Source organism: Filicampus tigris, chromosome 10, assembly GCF_054856515.1.
Source record: "Filicampus tigris isolate MCC_2025a chromosome 10, RoL_Ftig_1.0, whole genome shotgun sequence".
NCBI classification, from domain to species: Eukaryota; Metazoa; Chordata; class Actinopteri; order Syngnathiformes; family Syngnathidae; genus Filicampus; species Filicampus tigris.
In genome coordinates this window covers 3457854-3479830 of record NC_141226.1, presented here as the reverse complement: position 1 = coordinate 3479830, position 21977 = coordinate 3457854, and the positions used below count along the sequence as shown (strand labels likewise).

Here is a 21977-nt window from a genome sequence, read left to right as displayed (position 1 = left end):
TTCAACATGGTCATAATGGCCGGGGATTGAACCCACAACCTGCCGGTTGGGAAAGGACCACTCTACCACTGAGCCATGCTGCCCCCAGTGTGTAAATTAATTTGAGAATAATGATAATTTCATTTGTGGTTTACAGTCTGCGATTATTTATTTACTGGACAAAATATCAGTTCCAATATTTATATTCAAAAAATAAATCTTATTGATACAAATATTGATCAAAGGTAGTGATGTCCCACCACACCATAGAGTCGAAACATTTAATATTATATATTATGTTATTGATTAAATATGCTCATAAGTCAACTTTACCAGCTAGAGTATGGCAGCAAATTTTGCATTTTCCTTTTAAGGTCTTGAAATCATTATTAAATAAATTAATCCCCAATTTTTTAAAAAGTAACCTAAAAGTAACTTAAACTTGAGTAACGCATTACTCTACAAATAGAGTAATATTGTAAAGAAACGTACTACTTTCACATGCAAGTAACTAGTAATATGTAATGTATTACATTTTGGAAATAACTTGCCCAACACTGAATGATAGCATTTTTTTACTACACCAATTGAAGGCATTCCTCCGTTATAGAAAGACGACAATCACTTTCAGCAAGAATGAACATGAGGAAAAAAATACTACAATGAACTTCAGGAATATTACAAACATACAGAGTCAATATTAACGTACACAGACTCACTGTATTTTGCAGTATTAACATAAACAATACTGTATTCTACTATATGTACATAAACTGCAAACACCCACGCAATCACTTCCGACTCTCCAGCCATCGCTGCCGCTCTGTGTCATAAAATGGGGATGCCTGAAATTGTGTCCAGGTTATCTCCCTTTCCATGCCCTTTGAACATTTGAACAATATACGCACGTAAGTGACATTTATTTGCGCTCCGGTCGCGATTCGAAGTCAGTCAGTCGAGTTGACATCCCTGCTTACAAGAAACGCAGTAGGCTCTTTTTCCATTGTGTAGTACACTAGTTATCACGTTCGACAAACATGTGAAACGTCCTCGGGTGGAAACAGGTTTTCTGCCCATTTATTTCTTCTGAAAGTTATTTTCTTGTTTTTTTTTGTATGAAAGGCAGACACAGTTTTAGCATGAATATTATATTTGTGTATTCATTTCCACTTTAAACGTGACAATGTAAGATGTGCTTTATGGTAAAGAGCATTTTATTTCTTTAAATAAATGTGTACTTATGGTCTACTGCAGGGGTGCCGAATTGGGCACCCCCTGGTCTTCAGCCTCTCTTCTGATTCCCCTTCACTAGCAGCTCTCTCAACCGTAAACAACTCCACCCCAGTCGTTCAAATGAACGCAAACACCCTAAATGCTCAGCATATGATGATTTAAGTTCAAGTGCATCTTAAGAAATAAAGAATATGAGAATTAAGTACAGTAAGCACTCATTCATCCGCATGTTCAATGGAACCTTACAAAATCGAATCACAAACGCCATAAAAAGCTATTATAATATGTAAAAATACATGTAAAAGCAACTGCAATAAGGCACACAGAATATGAGCACTTAAACACAAAATTACATTATAAATAAGCAAAATTTTCATTCAAAACGCCTTTGTGGGAATTGCATTAAATAATCATTCAATGGTTACAATCGCTCATACACAACGTAACTTAAAAGAAAATATCAATTTATGAGAATCTTACCATCTAATCGCTCTGGACTCCGATGTTTCCGTAGAAGACTCGAAACACTGCGGCAAGCCTTCAAGAAATGGCATCGATCGTGATGTGAATGAGTGGTAGCGGAGAGCATTTTTCAAATAGGGTGCTGTTAGCGTAAACTTTGTGGCTGTGGGAGGTTGGGGGCTCGGTGGCAACAAATTTAAAAAAATGGCTGGACTAAGCATGGCCGGAAGTGGATTTTAGTCCGGCCCACTAATCGGCCCTCATGCGTGTGACATGCTCACGAGGGGGCCAAATTTAATCTCAGCCTACTCGGTGAAAGGCTTCTTTTTAGGCTTCTTACTACTCCCGCGTCGGCGCGAGCGACAGCTGCTGTTATAGGGATTGTGGTATTGCCCCCCCATACCCTCTTGTAATGGTATGCCCCAGTTGCAGGTGGGAGGCGCGGGTTACCTGATGTGATAATTAGGGATGTGGGCGACTAGTCGTTTAACCGTCTCCAATTTATTAAACGTTTAGTATTTTATTAGTCGGTTAAACACTGCATTAAGTATCACGCATCTTGTTCCTCACGCCTCTGCCTCTGTCAACAAGCTGAGCACCAAGAGAGAGAATTGCTCCACACACCCCCGCCCACACGTACACATAGTAGAGGGCGGGGACACTACGTTTTGGGAATGATATTTAGAAAAGTACATTCTGAAGATGTCGACGATACCATGAAAAAAAACCAGCACCGTTTGGCATATCGAGGGGTTTCCTTTGGATGTGGTTTCTCATCGCTCCGGTAGAGTAGTTGTAAGCGAGTTTATGCTGAACCTACAGTTCGATGACGGCAGAGCCAGGCGCAGTGGGCATGGCGGCGGGTCCAGGCAGACGAGCATGTGAGCGTTTGTTCCAGGCGCTGTGATGCTCACCGCACAGCAACTAATTTGTGAAATGACTGCCCGCGATATGCTGCCGCTTTCTTTTGTTGAGGGCAAAGGGTTCGAAAAATTAATGCTGTAAATCGAGCCTGAGTACACGATGCTAAGTCGGAAAACAAACACGTCCCAACTCGAGAGTAACCATAACCAAATAAAAGAGGAGATGCTACGAGCGTTTGAGCGGGTCAACTATTGTATGTGGCCAATTACAGACGGATGGACGTCCATAGCCACCGAATCTTACATGACTATAACGTGTCATATGTGGACGAAGGACATCTCCGCAGCTGTGTGCTTCATGCGCCTTGGAGGAAAGAGACACAGCTGAAAACTTGGCTGCTCACCTGCGGAGTGTGATGGGTACGCGGGCACTAGAAAATAAAGTCGTCGCCTGTGTGCATGATAATGCCGCTAAAATGGTGCTGGCGAATGAGACACTGCTGGACTGGGAGTCAGTACCATTACTCATTACATTATTCATAATAGATGCCATGCATTGCATTGGCAAATGTATCAGAAATGTATTTCTCTTTCAATTGTTATATATAGAATTTAAATTAACAAACTGTCCTGAATGTTTGGGCTCAAATAGCCCCTAAATACACAAAGCATTTGCATTGTAAACTTTGAATTCAATATGTATTAAATTTCAAGTTTTCTTGCTTATAGACTAGTCGACTAGTCGCAAATAAAATTTGCCAACACGTGCCCGGAGTTCTTTCAGTGAAAACGCAAAACTCCGGCCAAAGTGGGGATTTGCGGATATATCCGGATATCTCCTGATCCGCGTTTTCATCTGGACGGGTATAGCCGGAGATTTACGTCGTCGCCGTGCGACAACAATGCTTTGACGTCACTTGAAAACGCACTTCTGCAGTTACGTGTGGATTCGTTTTTTAAAATGTGTATTCCAATGCAGGCGGGGGGGGATATACGGTTGTTAAAAAACCCCGGCTACGTGTAGACAATGTCTTGGTCACATGTTGTGATGACATACAGTTTACTAACTGGAGAAGGATGCACCACCCAGCTCATTGCTGCTGCTGCAAAGAAAACTAGTTTGGCAGCGGCGTGGGTGTCATTTAAAGAAGCAACTCACCCACGTTCCCCCTTAGCAGCCTCCTTCCAGATCGATTTCGCAATAAAATTAAATGCATAGTCTAGTCAACTCGGTCCGTTTATGGTTGTAGCAGGCACATTATCCATTGTTGTCACTCTCTTTTTGAAGCAATGCCCCCCGACTTGGAACGTAACTGTTTCAAAACAACTTGTGTCCGCGAGTACAGTCAAGCTACGCGCAGCACTCAAGCATGGCGTCTTCCCTACTTCCGGAAATACGCCATAGCAAACCTGCTGTGTATAGTGGTTTGCTAGCACGCTGTTATTTTGAAGGTGAATGAGGGGAAGTGTGGAAAATAAATAAGTAACTTGTTGCCTGCGACTTCTGGCCATTTATTGGACCCAAATAATTATACAATACGACAAATCCAACCCCGGGGCTTGCAATGCAAGTGAGCACATGCAGTTGGGTAAGTAGTAAAGTACTACTGGCGCATTTGAAGCGTGTCCACAGCGGGTTCGAATTGTAAGTTAGCCAGCTAATGATCTTTAAAAAGCATCTGCCGTTAGCATCTCTCCCACAGACGCTTTTTTTTTTTTTTTTTTATGGTCGGGTAGCGGAACGGGGCAGGGCCGACAACGTTTATGAATATGGCCGGGGGGTCGCGGCCGGAAGGGTACCCAAGTCAAGGGTGGAGGGTCGCGGCCGGACCGGCAAAAAAGGGTCAAGTGCCCAGCTCTGATAATTTCACTGTAATAGCCTTAACGTTGGGCTTCAATTCAATTGACTTTAATTTAGGCTTTCTTGTAATTAATAGTCCTTATGTTGGACTTTATTGTATTTAATGTAAACTGGTAACACTGAAAAAGGAAATGAGATTGCAATTCTAGTTAAAACAAATGTTTTTATTCACACAAGGCATCCACTTTCACTCTTCAGGGGTAAATAAGTGATAAATGAAAAGTAAATTATAAAAGTACGAAGTTAAAAACAAATCATGTCAAGTCATTCGTGTTATAACAACGTGTCATCATCACTTTGAAGAAGAATGAACATGAGAAAACCCCCCCAATTCAACTAACAAAAAAAAAAAGTAACATAACTCAAATACAGAATTCTTAGCATTACACACAAAAAGCTTAACCTTGATGTAGGACCCTGTTTTACAAAGGGTACAAAAACGAATTGCACACAAGCGCTGCACAGTATACTACTGTCCATCCATTGCCGCCACTCTGTGTCACAGAAGGACAATACCTTCCATTGTAACCAGACATCTCACTGTCCAATACAACGCGAAAACTTTGGGTCAGAGAGAGCCAAAAGAGTCAGCGTAAAATTTAAACTGTTAAACTAAGGATGCAGACAATTTTACCAGAGGAGGCCAGCATCCTGAGGAGATGTTAAAGTCAAAAAATATTTTTTTGTCAAAATATGACTTAGGCCATTATTTTAAGAGGCTGATGATAGGTCAGGGCAGCTGGCAGGATGTTCTGTGCTATATATAATAGTGCTGTCAAACGATTAACATTTTTCAACTAATTAATCGCAAAATTTTCCACAATTAATTATTATATGTATAGTATTTTTCAGGCGGCACGGTGGTCGACTGGTTAGCACATCCGCCTCACAGTTCAGAGGTCGTGGGTTCGATCCCGGCTCCGGCCTCCCTGTGTGGAGTTTGCATGTTCTCCCCGTGCCTGCGTGGGTTTTCTCCGGGTACTCCGGTTTCCTCCCACATTCCAAAAAACATGCATGGTAGGTTGATTGGACACTCTAAATTGCCTCTAGGTGTGATTGTGAGTGCGGATGTTTGCCTCTGTGTGCCATGCAATTGGCTGGCAACCAATTCAGGGTGTCCCATGCCTACTGCCCGAAGACAGCTGGGATAGGCTCCAGCACGCCCCGCCACCCTTGTGAGGATAAGCGGTACAGATAATAGATGGATGGATAGCACACCAACGACGATACACCAAAGACGTACAACTAATATGGTGTTTGAATTTGGCTGTGCAAAGTGTGAAAATTACTTTGGATTTCTCCAATGAGCCGTCAAGCAACATTTTAAAAGTAAAACTACGTAAAAGTACGTCTTTGCATTAGTGACTCTGCTCTAAGTTTGGCTGCAGAGTGAGCAGAGGTCAGCTGCTACAGGAAGTAAATAAAACTGAGTTAACTGAGTTAATTTTTTTTATTTCGTTATGAAATTCAAATTAATCTCCATAGTTAATGCATTAATTTTGACAGCCCTAATATATATATATAAATTGAAATATAAAAAATATTTCTTTAAATGGCCTCGCCCCGGCATACCTCTCCAAGCTCCTCCACTCCTACGCACCTTCCCGCAACCTCAGGTCTGCGGACCAGGCGCTGCTCGAGGTACCGAGGACCAAGCGGAGCCTCAGAGGGGATCGAGCCTTTTCTGTTGCTGGTCCTTCCCTTTGGAATGACCTTCCATTCGATGTTAGGCAAGCCCCCTCTCTGTCCATTTTTAAAACCCGTTTGAAGACTCATTTCTATTCTCTGGCTTTTGATCCGATTTGAGACTGACAAATCTTCAGCTCTTTTCCGGTGTTTCACCTTCATCCTAACAGGCACTCTTCTATCACATAACACACCTGAAACTTTCTTCCACTCTTTACAACGTGCTTGGATCTGTTTCTTCACCTCCTGACCAGAGTCAACATTGCTCTGGACTGTTGACCCTAAGTACGCTGTCGTAGGCTTTCTATAGATCTCCAAGAACACAATACAGCTCTTTCTGACCTTCTCTCTACTTCTCCATCACAACACCCTCAAGACAAATAATGCATCTGTGGTTGTCTTCCTATGAAACCAGACTGTTGCTTACAAATGCTCCCTTCTGTCCTGAGTCGAGCCTCTACTTCTCTTTCACATAACTTTATTTGTGGCTCATTGATCACTTAATTCCTCTTTCGTTCACACAACACCATAGTCCTTAAAAATGGGCACCAGCACACTTTTCCTCCATTCCTCAGGAATCTTCTCAACCTCCTGAATTGTATAATCAACTGGGTCAAATACTCCACAGCCACCTCACCTAGTTGCTTCCATACCTCTGCAAGTATGCCATCAGGACCAAATGCCATTACGTTTGTCACCCTTTTCAGTGCCTTTTGAACTTCTCTCTTAATAATAATTGTGACTTCCTGGTCCTCCACAATTGCCTCTTGTACTCTTCCTTCTCTCTCATTTTCCTCATTCAATTCCTCAAACAGTTCTTTGCAGATATCCAGAACACCACTGGCACCAGTCAAAGCATTTCCATCTCTACCCTGAATCATCCTAACCTGCTGTCCATCCTTTCCATCCCTATCTCTCTGTCTGGGTAACCTGTAAAGATCTTTCTCAGCTTCTTTACTGTCCAACCTGGCACACGTCATTATTTGCCCCCTTTTGGGCCTTTGACCCCTACACCTTTTCCCTACGTCGCATCTCCATGTATTCTTGTATGCTGTCCTCACTCCTTTCAATGTCTCGCTTTATTTTTTAATCTAACCTCTTTCCTTGTATGCTTTCCTGCACTTTTCTGGTTACACCACCAAGTCTCTTTCCCCACGACTAGAAGACATTCGAAGTGCGCTCCTGCCTGTTTCTTGGATCACCTTAGCTGTAGCGGTTCCTCCTGCCCACCAAGAGCCTGTCTCACTTCTTGAAAAGCTGCATGACACGCTTCCTTTCTTAGCACAAAGTTTTCTGTTTTCCTTTCTCTTCTTAATTTTCGTCATCCCTGCACCTCCTTCATGTGACATCGTCTGCACAAGATGTAATCCGGGGGTGCCCACACCTTTTCAGCCTGAGAGCTACTTATGACATGTCCGAGTCAAAATGATCTACCACCTACTAAAAATGCAAAACACATTATTTATAAATATATTGAGAATTATTTTTGTATGTACCATATATGCTGGTGTACCTTGCATGACTGCATCAACCTATATATTGTAGCACAATACAACAAAAAAAATGTTTTGTAATTACCTGACTCTGATGATTTGCACTAAATGGAATCAGCCAGGGACGCATAGTCCGGACATTAGCTGCTGATAGCCAGCCTCAAGCAGATTTGCAGCAACAACAGTCCGTCCATTCGCTCCATTCGGCGCGTATAAAACAAGTCAACTTTTTTGCACACTTGCTAACAATATTGCTATCTTGGTAAAGTTCAAGAACTGTAAAAAAAAAAGCTGCACAGTGAACAGGACGCTGTGTGGCTGTGTGTGACGTAGTATGCCTGACGTTGATTGGCTGCCGCAAGGCGAAATGGCAAAAAGGTTTACTTGTTTTACGTGCCGAATGGAGCGACTGGGCAAATTTTCGGTGCTTCGCTCCGCACCGCTCCAAACGCATCATTCGCGCCGCCCCGCATGCAACCGCCCGCGCGAACTACATTGACTCCAATTGAAACGCTCCGCCAAAAACGCTCCTAACGCAGTTGGTGTGAATGTAGCAATACAGTAGTGAGGATGGATGATAGGCTGGCAATGTACCCACAATGCATTTGCGATCGACCGGTCGATCGCGATCGACGTAATGGGCATCTCTGACGTAATCCATCTGCGTGCTTTTACCCCTGCTTTTGTAAGCCACTCCATGTTCCAGCCTCTTTTGGAAGAAAGCGTCCGCTACAGCCATATATTCTACCGTTTGGCAAAGTCCACTATCAATTGAACCTTTAAATTCCTTTCCTTGATACCAAATTTAACCATCACTTCTTCACAGAGCTGGGCATTTTACTAAAATTTCCCGGTCTATTTATCGCCTTCGCCTGTAGCCGGGTTACCCTTCCACCGTCCGTCTATCCACCTTTTTGTCCAACCGGAACAAATAGTAATCGCCTATAGGCCGGTCTGCCTATCATTTGTCCAACCGGAACAAATAGTAAACGCCTATAGGCCGGTCTGCCTATCATTTTAAACGGACTTCCGTTTGTGTTTCCGTCTGCAAACGTCGACCAACTTCCACTTGCAAGCCCACGCCACAAAGCGATATTTGAAACGAAAGACTCACCGCGGCATGGAAGCCTCACGGCAGACGGATCAAATGCTTCTCCTTTTAGGACTCAGAAGTCTCGGGCGCGGCAAATGGGAAACAGAAACCTCGCAGAGGCCATTGAAGTTTCACCGCGTAAACAGACAATAGATGATGACATGGACGGAAAAAATGGGCTTCGACTATGCTTAATCTGTTTATTTTTTTAAGGTTCCCGTCTATCGTTTATCGCCTACAAAATGGTCCATCAGAGGCGGATAGACAGACCGGTCCCTCACATAGGTGAATGCCCAGCTCTTCATCTTCATCACCTGTTTCCTTTACCTACATGTCTATTACAATCTGCACCAATCCAGAGTCTCTCTCTGCCTGGGATGGTGTAGAACTGCTCCATCTATCTCCTTTCAAAATTTCTCTTTCTCTTCAAGTTTACATCCTACAGTGGTTCATAAACACTAATTACATTAAACATAACTCCCTCGATATCAAGTTTCATCATCTTCTCTTTTCACCTGCAGGACATAATTCTCTCTTTAAAATAACCCCTACTGAGTAGGACCTATTCCATTTCTCTTCCCATCTACACCATGGTAAAACAATTTGAACCGTGCCTCGAAGCTTTAGCCTTACTGTCTCTCCACCTGGTCTTCTGGACATGAAAATGATCAACCTTTATCCTAATCATCATGTCAACCAACTCCTTTGCTTTTCCTATCATAGTCCTAATTTTCCTATCATAGTCCACACATTCAACGTCCTCACTTGGTCTAGGCTTTCTCTCTTCTCTTTCTGCCTATGAACTAATTTTCCACCTCTCCTTGATGTTCATCCCACAGTAGCTGAATTTCTTATGGCGCGAGTGGCAGTCGTTAATCCGGTACTTTTAAAAAGAAAGTCCACTGTTCTCTTCTGTGATACCAGTAGCCGTAATTACTCCAGCCTGCACAACATTGTAGAGTGCTCTTTTGCATGTGCGTTCCCTGCAATAACATTGTATTCAAAGACATTGTCTTCCCTCTAGTGGACGCCCATTTCACTGATGAGGAAAAAAGTGGATAGCAAGTTTGTTTTGTTATCTAACTGTGAAAGCGGAAGTCAACCCAAACATACTTTTTTCAATATTATTTTTTTCTATACAGGCCCACTAGTTGAAACACGGCATTCTGATTAATATTGCGTTTGTGGAATAAGAGTTAATCCACCCGTTTTTAGCCATCGCTAGGGGCAGATATTTTGTCATTTCTGTCGCCTCAAAATGACATCACAGTTGCTCAGGGCTCAGGTAACGACCAATCAGAGCTTACCTATTTTCTGAAGTTATCTGAGCCCTGCGCAACTGTGATGTCATTTTCAGTCGACAGAAGTGACAAAATGGCCGCCCCCAAGAGTTAATCCACCCGTTTTCAGCCATCTTAGAGGGCAGCCATTTGGTCACTTCTGTCAACTGAAAATGACATCACAGATGCTCAGGGTTCAGATAACGAACAATCATGGCCCAACTTCAGAAACAGGTGAGCTGTGATTGGTTTTTGCCTGAGCCCTGAGCAACTGTAATGTCATTTTCAATCGACAGAAGTGACAAAATGGCCGCCCCCAGAGATCGCTAAAAATGGGTGGTTTACATCTTATTCCACAAATGCGACATTTATCAGAATGCCTCGTTTCAACTAGTGGGCCTACATAGAACATATTCTTTAAAAAAATGTTTGGGTTGACTTACCCTTTAAGTGTACGACGGAGCTGGTCTGAATGAACCGTCAGGTTTGGAGAGATTTTTACACTCTTGAGATGTCCCGGACAAGGACATACATCGCATGCAAATGGGTAAAGTATGTACTAATTGTTAAAGAGACACTTGGGTGAGCTTAACATTGGCACTTATATAATAGGTTTGCATGTAAATATGACATCAGTACTAAAGTGCGCCCCCCAAAAGACTGTCGTGATTTAAGGTCTTTTTTTGTGATTAGATTTACAACAAATTGTACCGCCCCCTTTTGGGGCGTGGCTTATGTTATGTTTTCGGTCTCAGCGGTCTACGTAATTAAGTGTTCTGCACAATAGTTTGGATTTATTGACATAAAACGTGATCTCATCATGATCATCTCCACAAAATCAAAAATACCGTGGCGATTGCTCCTCCACTTACACAGGCTGAAGCGGACAAGAGCATGAATGCGCACACGAACCCCGACTGGTTATATTCTGGACATTTAGCTACGCTAAGCTCCTGTCAACTCACAGGAGGGAGACAGCAGGGCAGGCAGATTGGACCTTTATACCCCCGCCTCCTTCCCTCCCCGGCTAAAGGTAGGATAACGGGACGGCTAATAGCAACAACTAGCTTCAGGCCATTAAAACAAAAGGCATTAGCACAACAACATTAGCTCCTTACTGTCCGCCCAGTGTGTGGAGGTGAACATGAGCCTGCGTCTTCATGTCGCGGGATTGTCTCCCAAGCAGTCATGTGCGGTGTCCAACACTGCTTGCAGCCGCAACCTTCTGCCTGAGTGAAGCGGCGTGAGAGTGAGGTAAACCCTCATCGAACAAGCGCCAATGTTCAGCGAACAAAAAGTTCCAGCGAGGCTGACTGCACAGCCAAGTGTGGCTGCATTGGAACGTACCATTTCGGCTGTTAGGTTTCAAATTGGACAGCGTGTTATAGGTCGAAAAACTGGGGCCATTCCTCATCCAAATAAATGTGCACGTCTACTCATTCCCACTTCAGTCTCTGTAAATATTCTGACTGGTGTTTAATGCCTCGCCCGTCCCAACCGTGATCAGCAAAGAAGCAGTGTTTTTTGTTTTGTTTTATTTTTTAGCAAAGAAGCAGTGTGCGCTCGTCCAAGCATAAATCTATGTAGCTCTGCTCACTTCCACATTTCCTCATTGTCATATAAATCAGCCACTTTTGATATGTTTGAAGTGGGCATTAGTAGAGATGTCCACATAAATTTTGGTGCCAATTGATCGCCGTTTTTGGACGTTATAAGCAATGAAAGTACAATGATTTCCAATGGAGAGTTTGGAATCGGTTCCTCCCACGACTCCGGCCGAACAAGGATAGAACGGTAGGGGGCGGGGCCATTGGCCTAATTAACGAGAGCCGTTATTCGTGGAGATACTTATTTCCTAATTTCTCCAAAATGAATGGATAAAATAGAAAATGGCAACTCTTTTCATTTTCCTGATCAAAAAATATATAAAATGAATTTGTTAGTGAAAACATGGCCCAGCGTTCCTTTAAAGCTACGACCCGGAAGTGAAAGTCTTTCGTTCTCCTCCTAAAATAATATGTTATTGTGCAATAATTATTTTTATCACAAAATAAAAAAACAGAAAACCTATTACCTAACGCAAACGTTTTTCAATAAAACAACAGTATTTCGTTATAACGCAATCTTAAATATTCTTTTGATGTCCCCTGGCTAAATTCTATCTTGGGTGACACTTACACAGTTGTAAACAATTCCATTAAGTCACGATACTCCCAGCCGCTACGTGGATGTGAATAGGAAATTTGCCAGCTAATGAGCTTTAAATAATGTCATGCACAAACGTTTTATTTTATTTATTTTTTATGGGCAGGGAAGAGGGAACGGTGAAATGTAAGGACGGAAGCACTTTAATACGACGAGGACGGACGGGGTCAGAAGATGTTTCTTTTTATGAATGAGTACGAAGGGACGATGATGGAAGGGTTCCCATGTTGTTCTTTGAACACGTACACAGAGAAAATACACGTGAAGATAGGGAGGATAAGCACATATCTCTGCCTCTATCTCTACTCAGAATGAGTGAAATATGCATTATGTACCACATTTGCATTTATATTTCAGAGGCCAAGAGAGTGAGTATTCAAACCTTTATACAAAACACACAAAAAACAATCCAATACGTATATTTCCTCCAATAATGGCATGTATACATGCTTGAATGTAATTGGCCAAGTATAACGGCCTCGGTATTCAAGCCAATAATCATTTCAAATAAAAGCACTACAATAAAAGCATTAACAAGGTGCAAAAGGCATACAGAAACCATTTCAAATCATTAAAAAACAAACATCGATTAAGCACACTATTTGGGAAACCACAACAGCAATTTTCCCAATGTTTTTCCTTGAAGAGGTCAACCCCCAAATTTTAAAATTTGTTCTATGCGCCTCCACTAAACATGGTATTTTGATTAATATTGATTTATGGAATATCAGTTAAGCAGTAAAATCCACCGGTTTTAGCCATCTCAGAGGACGGCCATTTTGTCACTTTCTGTCGACTGAAAATGACATCGCAGTTCATCAGGGCTCTGGTAATGACCAAGCACTGCTCACCTGTTTTCTGAAGATGAGCCATGATCGGTTGTTACCTGAGAACTGAGCAACCATGATGTCATTTTCAGTCGACAGCAAGTGACAAAATGGCCGCCCGCTGAGATGGACAAAAAAATGGGTGGATTTTACTACTTAACTCATATTCCACAAACAAAATATTAATGATAATATCAAGTTTAGATCGTGAGGCTGCATAGAATATACTACTGGAAAGTTTTTTGGGGGGATGACTTCCACTTTAAATGTTCATTGCTTATCCTTGTTTCAATCAAATTTCTATTGACAGTATGCGCTTGTGCAGAGTTATGTTACGTAATACTCACAATCCGAGTGTGGCGTCTTCTGTGATGTGGACCGTGTGCTCTGGCTGCTGAGACTTATGTGTCTCCTCAGACATGGAATTTTCTTAGCAAGCAGCCTTTTAAAGTGGCTCTGGAACTTTTTACCCACAAAAGTGTAAAACACTGGACTAATGCAACAGTAGAGGTAGGCTACATTCTGGGTCACAAACAACGCATAGTCCAGCTTGTCCGAGTCAGCGCACTCGACATCCGGACTGGAGCTCTGGATGGCTCGAAGGAGGATGACGACATTGTAGGGGGTCCAACAGACAAAGAAGGTAAAGATGATGATGAATATGAGCTTGATGGCACGGCATTTCTCCTTCATTCGAGTGGATAGGATGCGCACAGTGATGCTGATGTAGCAGTAGGTCACCATGAGCAGCGGGAGCATGAAGAATACCAGAAATTGCTGATAATAAGTGACCAGACGCCACAATGCCATGGTGCCTTCAGCGTATCCTGACTCCTCACACACCAGCCCATTGAATGGACTCTTCCACACATTCTGGAAAACCAGCTCTTTCACACTGGCTATAATACTGATGCACCACACCACTGCAGAAGAAATAAAAGCATAGTTCCTCTTTCTGCTCTTAGCAGCTGCCACTGCGTGCACCACTGCGAGGTATCGGTCGAATGTCATGAGTGTGAGGAAAAGGATGGAGCTGTAGAAACCAATGAAGTAGGCGCTGCTGACCAACTTACACAAAACGTTCCCAAAAATCCACTCCGACAGATGATATGTTGCCCAAAATGGGAGACTGGTGGCAAACAGGATGTTGGAGAGGACCAGATTGAGCAGGAAAATGTTGGTCACCGTGTTGAGCTTCTCATACTTGTAAATGATGTAGAGGACGAGCCCGTTACCGAGGTAACTCAGGAGGAAATTGACATAGCAGAAAGCTGGGTTGAATTTGGAGCCAAAATTATTGACATTTGACTTTCGGCAGAGTTTCACACTTTCACTGACTACATAGCTTGGGTCATATGTCTCATTTGTATTGAGAAGTTCCATGAGGAGGGCATATTCGTCTTCAATCGTGCCCATGGTTGGCGATTGTCCTGAGGCACAGAGATATTTGCAAAGTATATTAGTTCCTTTATCATCCACTGGTTGAAGAAATGTTTGTCTGATAAAAGTGTAGCAACATAACTTGCTAAGTCATATAATGCCATTTAAGTGTTAACCCCACTTAAGCCCAATTCCAAAATGCTACTGCAAATTTGCAACTGAAACCAAGAATAAAAACTTCTACATATACTTGTTGTATAATGAATCATTCTTAATATTTCAGTGTTGGTTTTGATTTTGAAACAATCCAGCCTGTTATGAGTGTATTTCGTCAAGACTATAATTACTCACCCAAAAGTGAGAACAGAAACTGCTGAGTGCTGCAGTAAAATGTTCTGACTCTTCCATCTGGTGTGCAAGACTACAGTTCCCAAAAATGACTCATTCTCAGGAGTTTTAACAAAAGTAGTAGAAAGCAATGTTAATAATCAATTGTCGGGCGGCGTTACTTAATCCATTTTTTATTTTACAGTGGGCTATTGTCGTTCCGAGTAGGGCAAGAAACAATCTTAAATGTCAGCTTTGTAAAACCGGACAATGGAGTACCTGGCAATCTAATCACACATAAACACAAACTCACAAAATTAGAATTATTTAGGTTTAATTTTATTTCATTACGTGATTATATGTGTAGTAATTGCAACATAATCATCAAAAAAAGAATACACTTTTGTCACGTTACATTGCTGCCAAATTGTTTTATTTTATACATTCACTGTGTTGGAACACAATCTGGGTTGTTTTTGTGATTTCAGTGAGGCGGATGTTTAGTCGATTTGATCAATTATGTCACATGCATATATGCTCAAATCATATTTAGATGGTCTTTCCTACGCAGACAACAGCATAGTGAATTAGTGAAGATTCAGATGATCATAAAAAGCACTTTACTGATTCATAGTTTTCTATTGCATTTGGGTTTGCCTTCTCATTAATTAGTCATATAGTAACTGTTACACTCCCTATGGAACTGTTCCATAAATGAAGCAGCTGCATGTTTGACATTTTTCTGATATTTATCATGAGGAAATATCATACAGTCAATAAGAAACATTATTTGTAAACAATGCTGATTTGCCGTTTGCCTCGAACAATGTTGCTGAATGTCAGTATTATTTCTCATGGTGAGGAAATTATAGCCTCTGATAATATTCATGAACAGAAACACAGCAAAAAAATATTTGATGCAGTTTAAAACAGTATTATGCACCCTTAAGTTTTAAGTAGGCTACTAACATTTGATTCATGATTATGATTACATTTAATTTTATACCTAATTTCCAGTTTAAAAAGAGCCTGGTTTGATTAATTATTTTGAAAATTCACACTTACTCATTTACTTACCAAAGTTGCTTTCCATGAAAGGCATACAGAGACCACAGAGACGCACTTAGGTGTAAGACTGTATATCAGGACTGTCAAACTAGGGAGGCGGGCACCCACAGGGGACGTGCACACAACAACGTGCATGTGCAGTGCAACGTCACAGAACAATGTTGACCAGTCAGCATTTATTTCAGAAAGAAAACACGGAAAAAGTTTGGCAATTTAAACCCAACAGATCCAAATACTTTGGACTACTATGTGCCTTGTACAGATACCTCTTTGCATTGGAGAGCGGCAATAAAATGTGTGCCAAAAACATACTGTAAATGAAGGTCCGTAGCTCACTTGACTACTGTTATTTGTACTTCAGGTTGGGTATCAAACTAAATGAATTGTGAATGCAAGGCAAAGGAAAGCTGGACGAAGGGTGTACGAGAGAAAAGAAAACAGGTACAAAATGGCCTGTTCAGTCTTCGGAAACATTTCAGCACAGTGCAACATTGACAGGAAATCCGTCTTCTCACTTGATGAAGTATGTATGTGCAATATCTCATACAACCTATCACAAAAGCACTATCTGTTAAAGGTGCTGATATGTTAAGATGTTGGCAGAGTCTATTTTAGGACAACATTCAGTGTGACAACACACAAGTCGTTGCTCTTTGCGTGAACACCACCCACTCCCAGGTTTATATTTCACAGGTGTGATTCATTCAGAGATGGGAAACCCAGGTCCAGAAAGTAAAAATACTGCCACAGTTTGTCTTGAGCCACTGAGCTCGTTTACCTGACGGTTGAGTAGAAGCACCTGTGGCTCACTGAGCTCGTTTACCTGACGGTTGAGTAGAAGCACCTGTGGCTCAAGGCAAACTGTGGCAGGGCTTTTACTTTCTGGACCTGAATTTCCCCATCTCTGGATTCATTCATTCATTCATTAGGTCGCGTCACAGTGGCTACCAGGTTGCCGTAACAACCAACAAACAATAGGGGGAAAATCCAATATAAACACATAACATAATGAGAGAATCACTCAACACCCTTGTGTTGTCTATCTTGCTTAAACAATTTGTGGATCTGGTCACAGCTCAATCAACAAAGACCTCCCAAAATGGTATCTAATGTTCACACCTTTGCAGGGCTATGTACAGGCTTTTTAGCCAAGCCCAGGGCTCCATTTCACAAAGCAGTGAAGTTGAGTGAAAACTCCAGAGTCTGCTCACCCTGAAATGAAGGACACTCTGACTTCTCAAGAAGGGAGGTAACTAAACCAAGGAAAGAGGGGTAACTCTAGCCGGTTTCCGAGAGAGAGGTAACTTAAACTCCCGGTCAGTTACTGCCGTAACAGACACTCTGAAACTAACCTGGTGGGGAGCAGGTTTATCTCCATAAACCTCCAGCATTGCTATGTCTTTGCCCTCTTTCTGAGCCACACACTCCTTTTCATTTCCTCATTCCTTCAGTTCACCCGTATTGTCGAAGCGTAGTTCTGCCATCTGTCATTAAAAAAAAAAAAAATGGAGTCAGTATATGAGAAGTCCATGAGGCACACTGAATAAAGTTGATGTTCAATTTACTCAATTTTATTTTGTCAAGTGGTTGCATGAAATATAATCATCTGGATTAAGATACATTTTTTTCCATCTACTAAATAAATGTATGCTCGGGCTCAAATAACGACCAATCATGGCTCAGCTTCAGAAAACAGGTGAGCTGTGATTGGTCGTTACCTGAGCCCTTAGCAACTGCAATGTCATTTTGAGTCGACAGAAGTGACAAAATGGCCGCCCCCGGAGATGGCTAAAAACGGCTTAATTTTGCTGCTTAACGCATATTCCACAAATGCACAGAAAATGAAATGGCTGAAAACGGGCGGATTAACTCTTATTCCACAAACACAATATTTATCAGAATGCCTTGTTTCAACAAGTGTGCTTCCATAGAACATATTCTTGAAAAAATAATGTTTGGGTTGACCTCCCCTTAAAGCATTTCTTTGTCAAGACAACATCACCGGCAGCAATGACTAAATCATCAACCCATATAATTATGTGTGCTTGCTCTTTGTCAGTTAGCTTACTACTACAGGTAGGTCGATAGATAGGTAATAGATGATATATAATACAGCTTGTTGTGTAAGCATATGGGTAATGTGTTCTCTATGAAGTCGAACATTCTTCTCTTCTCTGAAGATCATTGTGGCTTCGCAGGAAGTAGCAGCCCTCACAGAGAACTTATCTTGGGGATATGTTGGGATACACAGGGCGCTCCTCAAAATCGCTGTCCCCCGCTGTCGACTACGTACACCTCCGCGTCACCTTTGAGTTTAGCGTCCCTGTTGCACTTGGATCATCTACCTCGTCCACACTTCACTCTCCCACCTGGAGAAGGCGGGGAGCACTGTGAGGATCATGTTCTTTGATTTCTCCAGTGCTTTCAACACCATCCAGCCCACCCTATTGGGAGACAAGCTGGAGCGGGCGGGGGTGGCCCACCACCTCACCACATGGATCCAGGACTACCTCACAAACCGGCCACAGTATGTGAGGACATAGGACTGTGTGTCTGACGTGCTCCTCTGTAGCACGGGGGCCCCACAGGGAACTGTCTTGGCTCCCTTCCTGTTCACCCTCTACACCTCGGACTTCAACTACAACACCCCTACCTGTCACCTGCAGAAGTTCTCTGACGACTCTGCGATTGTCGGCCTCATCACAGGCGGAGATGATCGGGAGTACAGAGAACTTACTCAGGGTTTTGTGGACTGATGCCTGCTGAACCGCCTCCTGATCAATGCAGGGAAATCTAAAGAGATGGTGGTGGTTTTCTGTAGGCGCCAACACTCTGCACCTGCACCAGTGAATATCCGGGGAACAGATGTTGAGAGTGTCTCAACTTACAAGTACCTGGGTGTTCATCTGAACAATAAACTGGACTGGAGCGACAACACAGACGCCCTCTATAGGAAGAGTCAGAGCAGACTCTTCCTACTCAGGAGACTGAGGTCTTTTGGGGTTCAGGGGACACTCCTCAGGAACTTTTATGACTCGGTGGTTGCATCGGTCATCTTCCAGGGAGTGGTCACCTGGGCAGGCGGCGTCTCGGCCCGGGACAAGAAGCGGCTGGACAAACCGGTCAGGAGGGCCGGCTCTGTCCTGGGCTGCTCCCTGGACTCTGTGGACTCAGTGGGGGACAGGAGGATGTTGGCCAAGCTGTCATCAATGCTGGACAACCCGGACCACACCCTACAGGGCACCCTAACAGCACTCCACAGCTCCTTCAGTGACAGACTGTTACACCCTCGCTGTGCAAAGGAGAGATTCCGCCGTTCCTTCTTGCCTGCTGCTGTCAGACTCTTTAACAAGAACATTGTGTAGTCTCTACAAACTGGCGGACATTAGTGCAATTGTGCAGTCCTGCACCTGAGCTCATATCGTGCAATACCCAACATTCCCCACTACTGTTAGTCTAGTTTTATTTTTATCCAATGCTGTTCCTTACATTTCACTACAGCACTGCAGCACTGTCATTTACTTAGAGTATTTTTTCCTCTGCACTATGTACAGGCTAAAATGAGTGTTCCTCATACTTTTTTATGTAGATGTATGTTGGTGTGTATATACATGTGTATATACACATGTTACTGCGTATATTTACATAGGTTTGATCCTGAATGTTTGCCGTTAATGTTATACATTAATGGCTACATTATGCCGCCGTCCCTGTGTGACCTATATCTTTGCTGCTGTAACACTAAAAATTTCCCCACTGTGGGATCAATAAAGGCCTTCTTATCTTATCTTATCTTACTCTTCCATACCAGCAGGTGGTAGCAGCAGGTAGCCAATTGTCTGTTTAAAAATACTTTTTTTCTTTGTGTTTATTTAATTCCTATTCAAGACGTCACAATATATAACATCATTCTACCATGTTAAAAAATGCTTATATAAACAATAAAACGCTCATATTGGTATTATATATCAAAGGTTGTCCTACAAAAAGGTATTTTGCAGTTTCTCTCTCTCTCTCTCTCTCTCTCTCTCTCTCTCTCTTTCTGAGAAAGGCACATTTATTTTGTCACAGACCTGGGCCAGGCTCTACCATGTGACTTTGTTTCAGCAATTAGCCCTGCAGTCTCGTCACGTGATCTTATTCAACTTCAGCTGCAGGAAAGGCTTGTTTTCGGATGAAGTGGATGAAAAATGTCATGCAGCAATGCCAACTATGCAGACACAAAGGAGGAGATTCTTTGGGAAAAATGTTTGTGGTGGTTTGCATGTTTTGTAACATACACGCAGACTGAAACACACGCACAGAGACACACGCGCACACAGTTTATACGCGTTTATATTCACGGCCTACTTGCTGCCTGCGGAGCCTGTTAAAAAAAAAGTACAGGGGCTGAAATTTTGTGCTACTTGTGCTTAAAGGGATTGTTGGGCCGGGATGGCCATGTTTTCACTAACAAGTTCATTTTATATATTTGTGGATCAGGAAAATGCAAAGAGCTGTAATTTTCTATTTTATCAATACATTTGGGAAAAATTAGGAAATAAGTGACTCCATGAATAACGCCTCTTGTTAATGAGGAGAATGGCCGCGCCCCCTACCGTTCTATCCTTTTTTCTTTCGGAGTCACTTTTAGGAACCGATTACAAACTCTCCATTGGTTTTCATTGCTTAAAACGTCCAAAAACGGTGATCAATTGGCACCAAAATTATGTGGACATCCTTACTAATGACCACTTCAACATAGCAAAAGGATTAACCTCTTTGTAGCTGATTTATATGACAATGAGGAAATGTGGAAATGAGCAGAGCTACATAGATATATGATGGGACGAGCGCACACTGATTCTGTGCTTAAAAAAAAAACATTTTTTAAATAAAAAAAACTAACAAAAAAAACCTCACTGCTTTTTTGCTGATCATGGTTAGGCGAGGCATTTAACATCAGTCAGGATATTTACAGGGATTGAAGTGGGAATGAGTGGACGTGCACATTTATTTGGATGAGGAATGGCCACAGTTTTTCGACCGACAAGTCCAATGGAACGTAACAGCCGAAATGCTGGTTTCAATGCAGCCACACTCAGCTGTGGAGTCGGATGTGCACGTTCAAGCCACCCAGGGTGTTCGATGAGGTCTTACCTCACTCTGACGCCGCTTTACTCTTGCGGCTGCAAGCGGTGTCGGACAACGCACGCGACTGCTTAGGAGGCAACCCCGCGACATGAAGACACAGGCTCATTTTCACCTCCGCACGCTGGGCGGACAGTAAGGAGCTAATGTTGTTGTGCTAACGCCTTTTATTTTAATGGCCTGAAGCTAGTTGTTGCTATTAGCTGTACTGTTATCCTACTGTTAGCTGGGGATCGGAGGGATAAAGATCCATGCTTGCCTGATTCCTTGCCCACTGCCAGTCGCAGTCTGCTTCCCGAGAGTTGACACGAGTGTAGCGTTGCTAAGTGGCCGAAATATAACCAGTCAGGGTTCGTGTGCGCATTTGCTCTTGTCCGCTTCAGCCTGTGTAAGTGGAGAAGCGATCGCCACAGTATCTTTGATTTTGTGGAGGTAATCATGATGAGATCACGTTTTATGTCAATAAATCCAAACTATTGTGCAGAACACTTCCATACTTTCAGAGATTAAAGTGGACAAGAGTAGTAATGTGCATTTGCATTTTGGTGGCGATCGGTCGCCATTTTAGACAACAGAACTGACAAAGTGAGCAATATTACCATGCTTGCCTCCTCCCGTGACGTAGACCGCTGAGACTGGAAAAAAATAACATAAGCCCCACAAAAAGGGCGGGGCGATTAGTCATAAATCTAATCACAATAAAAGCCCTTAAATCACTACAGAGTCTTTTTAGGGGGGCATTTTAGTACTGATGTCATTTTTACATGCAAACCTATTATATAAGTGCCAATGTTAAGCTCATCCAAGTGTCTCTTTAATCTATTTCTTTTATTTATACTATTATTATTTTATTGTTTATTAAAGTACTTGGATTTACCTTAAGATTATTTTAAGTTATTCTTTAATTAGATGTAATTAATTTTATTGATTGGATGGACTTTAATTTGCCGGAAGATGATTATTTTGTATTTTCGTCTGATTGAATGGTTGAAAAAAATAAATGAGACGCTACAGTTACTCAGTACATGAGTAGTTTTTTCACCAAGTACTTTTTAACTTTTACTCAAGTAATTATTTGGATGACTACTTT

The 21977-nt window shown here is 42.3% G+C and overlaps 1 protein-coding gene across 1 annotated transcript; it reads right to left on the bottom strand.

The window, feature by feature from the left end:
- Window positions 1-12524: 12524 nt before the first annotated feature.
- LOC147140414 (C-C chemokine receptor type 3-like) lies at window positions 12525-15890 on the bottom strand. The gene is made up of 2 exons (XM_086043073.1): window positions 15767-15890; window positions 12525-14412 (listed from the first exon to the last, which is right to left on the bottom strand). Exons 1-2 carry the CDS (start codon window positions 15789-15791, stop codon window positions 13310-13312), a joined length of 1128 nt encoding a protein of 375 aa, XP_085899199.1. The 5' UTR covers window positions 15792-15890; the 3' UTR covers window positions 12525-13309.
- Window positions 15891-21977: the final 6087 nt, after the last annotated feature.

Coding starts and splice junctions, on each gene's coding strand:
- LOC147140414 (XM_086043073.1), bottom strand. CDS start 15,791: ATGCCTTTCATGGAAAGCAACTTTG. Junction 14,413..15,766: donor TTTCATGGAAAGCAACTTTG/GTAAGTAAATGA, acceptor TCTGTGCCTCAG/GACAATCGCCAACCATGGGC.